This window comes from Oncorhynchus kisutch, linkage group LG6, assembly GCF_002021735.2.
Source record: "Oncorhynchus kisutch isolate 150728-3 linkage group LG6, Okis_V2, whole genome shotgun sequence".
Classification (NCBI taxonomy): domain Eukaryota; kingdom Metazoa; phylum Chordata; class Actinopteri; order Salmoniformes; family Salmonidae; genus Oncorhynchus; species Oncorhynchus kisutch.
Window position 1 is genome coordinate 44,199,584 of NC_034179.2, and position 6,000 is coordinate 44,205,583.

The window sequence follows — 6,000 nt, forward strand, 5'->3', positions numbered from 1 at the left end:
TAAATTAAGGTGAAATAAATCAAATAAAATAAAAATTTGGTCAGGGCCTGGAACATGACCAAATATATATAGTCTCTAGAGATGTTTAAACAAGGTGATGTCATCGCATACGTAGGAGGTGTAACAACATGGTTGGATATTTTATGTTGTATTTAAGTGAAGAGTTGAATGTTCTGTGATGTGTTATTGTACACGTTTGCCATTATTCCCAAACAAATTCCACTATGGAACAATGAAGGGTTAAATGCTGGATCTTATCCTTTGCTGTTGTAATAATTTTAATGTTTTTTAAACTTTTTCCAGCACATATGTGTTTTGCCTCTAGTTTCATATTTCCTGGTAAAATCTAGATTCAAAACACCCCTCACTTACCCTCTGGTTGTGACACAACGCAGATAATTCATGCTATATAAGGGCTCTGTAACGCATTCATAGGAAGAAGGTGAGGACCAAGGTGCAGCGTGGTACGTGTTCATATTATTTATTTGAAACTGAACACTAAAATGAAAACCAACAAAGAGAACAACCAAAACAGTTCTGTCTGGTGCAGACACAAAAATGGAAAGCAACTACCCACAAAAACCCCGTGGGAAAAGGCTACCTAAGTATGGTTCTCAATCAGAGATCGAAAGACAGCTGCCTCTGATTGAGAACCACATGGCCAAACAACAAATAAATATAAAACATAGAAAATGAACATAGAATGCCCACCCTAGTCACACCCTGGCCTAACCAAAATAGAGAATAAAAGCCTCTCTATGGCCAGGGCGTGACAGGCTCCTTTTTCAATCATCTGCAAGATAAAAAGCTGAGTTTCTGGAGCAATATTTTTGTGTTTACTCTTTTTAAAAACTATTATGTACAATTACTCTGATTTGAAAATGTGATGCAATATTATTTACTATTGTGTTGTCTTCCTATTGTTTCCTCTAGAACTGGTTAGGGAATGAAAGAGTGAAGTTGGCCCAGAGTAAAGCTGTCTCTCAACACAAAACTAAGCTCTACAAACGTAATGTGTCAGCTTACAACCTGTTTATGAGGGACCACCTTAAAGCTAAAGGTTTGTGCCTTTTTGGCTTGAATTACCTGTTTGCAATTACAAGAGCAAGGAGAGCATTCAAGTATTGTGGACTGCACGCATTTCTCAATTGGTGTGTCTTTGATGTAGGTTAATTATTATACTTTTTTAGATGAATGATCAGAGGTGTTTCTCTTCAGAACTTTATGGGTCTAACAACAAATTCTAAAGTCAACTGACTCCATCTGACACATATTTCTACTTTGTTTCAGCAAGTAAATGTTTTGTCGTAGTAATGCCTTGATAGAATAGATTGATAAAACAATGTCACTGACATTGTCATGTTTTCTGTTGTATGTCAGGAGTTATGGCAGGTACACAGGGCAAATGGCAGGCATTACCACCTGCCACAAAAGCCCATTACAGTGAGGAGGCAGACAAGCTACGGTCAGGAGTTGAAGGGGAACCTGAAGGCATTAAAAGTAAAAGATCATTTAAGATGGCTGAAATTAATTGTGGGAATGTATACAATAAGGTCACAATAGTAAATCATGACATTTTGAAACATTTACTTTAAAAAAGTTATGTGTTTGTCTTTGATAGTTAGAGAGAGGGAACGGGCATTTTTCTTACAGAAGGATTTCCGTTTTTTCGCCAACTCTTTTTCTATAAGCATTTTTAGGTATAGTCTTTTTTTACATCTAATTTCATAAATAACGGACCTGCTCCGCTTTAAAGCAAGCTTAAAAAATGTAACCACTAAAATTCCACTAAACCACAAAAAAGGGCTGACGTTTGATTTATAAAAACATATGTGGTAGCTGTGCCTTGTTGCTTTACATTGTTGATATTCAAGTAAGCAGATTTCTGGCACTGGTGTAGAAGCTTGGAATAATGTGTGTACTTGATCTTCCTTCACTAAAGCCTTCTTTTGGTTTCTGTTTAGATGAAGCAGATGGACAGGGCAGAGTTCCATGTATGACTGTGGCTGCCAAGCAGGTGGTCATTGAAGTAGAGGGCATGCCAGCTAGGATAGAGTTGAAAAAGCCCTCCCACTATGGCATGGACCAACTATCTTCCATTTTGGAGGCAGGCCGTGGCATCAAGTTCACAATAAGTAAGATGCAATGAATGCTCTCTACAGTGTTTCAATGCAGAATTGTAATGTCTTGGTCATTGATATGAACAACATTGACATATACAGTACAGGCAGTGACTTGGCCCATTACTTTAGACAATCAGGACATTCCCTTTGAACAGATGCCCACTGTGGTCACTGCTCTCACTAAAGGGCAACGGTGGGCTTTACTATATATGGCCATCCACCACTTGTTATTGTTTTTTTCTGGGTCATTTCTGCTGATTAAGAAAAGATAGAGTAAATGTTTTATTTTAGAATATCTTTTTGCAGCTAGGGGTGGTGCTGGGCCTAGAGCTGGAGATGGGAGTGGAGCTGGGCCTTGAGATGGGAGTGGAGATAGTGATGGGCCTGGAGCTGGAACAGTGCCTGTAGTTGGTGCTGGGCCTGGGCCTTTAACTGGAGGTTGGGCTGAGGCTGGAGCTGAAGGTTAGACTGCACCAGGACCTGTGTCTAATTTCCTGGAGGTTGGTAATAATATATAAATGTACGCAGAGTATTCAAAACATTAAGGACACCTGCTCTTTCCACAACATAGACTGACCAGAGGAAAGCTATGATCCCTTATTGATGTCACTTGTTTAATCCACTTCAATCAGCGTAGATGAAGGGGAGGAGAAAGGTTAAAGAAGGATTTTTACACCTTGAGACAGTTGAGACATGGATTGTGTATGTGTGGCATTCAGAGGGTGAATGGACAAGACACATTTTTTAAGTGCCTTTAAATGGGGTATGGTTTTAGGTGCCCGGCTCACTGGTTTGTGTCAGGAACTGCAACGCGCTCAAATGCTTCCCGAGTGTATCAAGAATAGTCAAACACCCAAAGGACATCCAGCCAACTTGACACAACTGTGGGAAGCATTGGAGTTACAATAGGCCAGCATCCCTGTGGAATGCTTTTGACACCTTGTAGAGTCCATGCCGGCGAATTGAGGCTGTTCTGAGGGTAAATGGAGGGGGGGTGAGCAACTCAATATTAGGAAGGTGTTCTTAATGTTTTGTAAACTCCCAAAGGACATCCAGCCAACTTGACACAACTGTGGGAAGCATTGGAGTTACAATAGGCCAGCATCCCTGTGGAACGCTTTCGACACCTTGTAGAGTCCATGCCGGCGAATTGAGGCTGTTCTGAGGGTAAAGGGAGGGGGGGTGAGCAACTCAATATTAGGAAGTTGTTCTTAATGTTTTGTAAACTCAGTGTAATTAGATGTTATGTAGTTACAGTATGTATGTTTTGGATTTATACTGCATGATAAAAGAAGAAATATAAAAGAGTAATTGTAGTCAATGACCAGAATCTTGCTGGCATAGAAAGAGTCCGTTCAGAATTAGATTTTGGGTACATATGTGGAAACTCATTTACCACACTACATAATGAATGCGGTGTTTCAGTGCAGACACTATACTAAAAACACATCTGTTTGATGGTATTTTTTCAAAATGTACTGTGAATGTAGCCAACAAGTCAACCTGTATTTTGTCTTTGATTATAAAGAACATACCTTACAATCACTTTATAATTGTGCCTCTGTATTTCTTTTCTCCCAGACATCCTTGCAGTTGCAATGAACTCCATTATTACTTAGCCACAATGAGTCGCTGCCTCTCCTTGTTCGGGCGGCGTTCGACGTTCGGCATCACCGGTCTTCTAGCCATCGTCGAGCCACTTTTCATTTTCCATTTGTTTCATCTTGTTTTCCTACACACCTGGTTTTCATTTCCCTCATTAATTGTTGTGTATTTAACCCTCTGTTCCCCCCCATGCCTTGTGTTGACTTGTTTGTTGTAAGTGCTTGTGCACATGTTTACTGGTGCACGTCAGGTTTTGTATCCATGTTGGTTATTTCTTTATGCCGTTGGTTTTGCAATTAAACTGCTCCGGCTATTACCTAGTTCTGCTCTCCTGCGTCTGACTTCCCTGCCACCAGTTACGCACCCCTGACGGAGAGAAGTTGTCACTACAAGCTTTACATCAAAGTTGCCTGAAGCTGAATGGAAAGGCTATGCCCTTTCCAGTTATTCAGAAGAAAATCCAATTTACAGTTGAAGTCGGAAGTTTACATACACTTAGGTTGGAGTCATTAAAATGAGTTTTTCAACCAATCCACAAATTAATTGATAACAAACTATAGTTTTGGCAAGTCGGTTATGATATCTACTTTGTGCATGACACAAGTCATTTTTCCAAAAATTGTTTACAGACAGATTATTTCACTTAGAATTCACTGTATCACAATTCCAGTTTGTCAGAGGTTTACATACACTAAGTTGACTGTGCCTTTAAACAGCTTGGAAAATTCCAGAAAATGATGTCATGGCTTTAGAAGCTTCTGATAGGCTAATTTACATCATTTGAATCAATAGGAGGTGTACCTGTGGATGTATTTCAAGGCCTACCTTCAAACTCAGTGCCTCTTTGCTTGACATCATGGGAAAATCTAAAGAAATCAGCCAAGACCTAAGAAAAAAATTGTAGACCTCCACAAGTCTGGTTCATTCTTGGGAGCAATTTCCAAACGCCTGACACGTTCTGTCTACTTGAGATGAACGTATTTTGGTGCGAAAAGTGCAAATCAAGCCCAGAACAACAGCAAAGGACCATGTGAAGATGCTGGAGGAAACCGGTACAAAAGTATATATCGACATAACTTGAAGGCCGTTCAGCAAGGAAGAAGCCACTGCTCCAAAACCACCATAAAAAAGCCAGACTACAGTTTGCAACTGCACATGGGAACAAAGATCGAACTTTTTGGAGAAATGTCCTCTGGTCTGATGAAACAAAAATAGAACTGTTTGGCCATAATGACCATCATTATGTTTGGAGGAAAAAGGGGAGGCTTGCAAGCCGAAGAACACCATCCCAACAGTGAAGAACATGGGTGGCAGCATCATGTTGTGGGGGCTTAAAATGGCTTAAGGGCAACAAAGTCAAGGTATTTTAGTGGCCATCACAAAGCCCTGACCTCAATCCCATAGAAAATTTGTGGGCAGAACTGAAAAGGCGTGTGTGAGCAAGGAGGCCTACCAACCTGACTCAGTTACACCAGCTCTGTCAGGAGGAATGGGCCAAAATTCACCCAACTTATTGTGGGAACCTTGTGGAAGGCTGCCCGAAACGTTTGACCCAAGTTAAACAATTTAAAGGCAATGCTACCAAATACTAATTGAGTGTATGTAAACTTCTGACCAACTGGGAATGTGATGAAAGAAACAAAAGCTGAAATAAATCATTCTCTCTACTATTATTCTGCCATTTCACATTCTTAAAATAAAGTGGTGATCCTAACTGACCTAAAACAGAGCATTTTACTAGGATTAAATGTCAGGAATTGTGAAAAACTGAGTTTAAATGTATTTGGCTAAGGTGTTTGTAAACTTCCAACTTCAACTGTATATAAGGTTGGTTAACTTACCAGCCTGGACCCAAAACCAACACATTCTACACATTTATATACTACCCTTTTAAAGTTTTATGGCAACCATGGTGTTCATTTTCACTGAAGCATATACAGTATATCAAATAACATGACAATGATTATCATCATATGGGTCAGACTGTCCTATACTACTTTGCCCAACACGTTATACCCCCGAGGTTGTAAATAAACCTTTAAAGGTTGGTATGACTTGCATTATTGTGATAGGGCTTTGAAACCCATAGCCGAATGCCTTCAGACTGAGCATTTCACACAAAATGGCTGACGACAGTGAACTCAAGTTAGGGTTAGGGGTTATATTTAATGTCAGACTATCCTATGCCACTATGCCCAACATGTTATACCCCAGAGGTTGTAATTAAACCTTTAAATGTTGATATGACTTGTATTATTATGATACGGTAATA

The 6,000-nt window shown here is 39.8% G+C and overlaps 1 protein-coding gene across 4 annotated transcripts in view; it reads left to right on the forward strand.

Moving 5' to 3' along the window:
• Nucleotides 1–3,851, forward strand: part of LOC109892874 (sodium- and chloride-dependent GABA transporter 2) — a 32,353-nt gene extending 28,502 nt beyond the window's left edge. The window contains exons 14-18 of one of the 4 annotated variants that reach the window (XR_004210322.1): nucleotides 934–1,060; nucleotides 1,381–1,500; nucleotides 1,965–2,135; nucleotides 2,430–2,623; nucleotides 3,705–3,851. Coding sequence is in view for 1 of the 4 variants with exons in the window: in XM_031826780.1 (XP_031682640.1) it covers nucleotides 934–1,060; nucleotides 1,381–1,500; nucleotides 1,965–2,135; nucleotides 2,430–2,482 (471 nt within the window). In the remaining 3 variants the exon portion in view is untranslated. Of the gene's footprint in view, nucleotides 1–933; nucleotides 1,061–1,380; nucleotides 1,501–1,964; nucleotides 2,136–2,429; nucleotides 2,712–3,704 lie in introns of those variants that run through there. The other 3 variants (XR_004210321.1, XR_004210323.1, XM_031826780.1) reach the window with 3 other exon arrangements.
• Nucleotides 3,852–6,000: the final 2,149 nt, after the last annotated feature.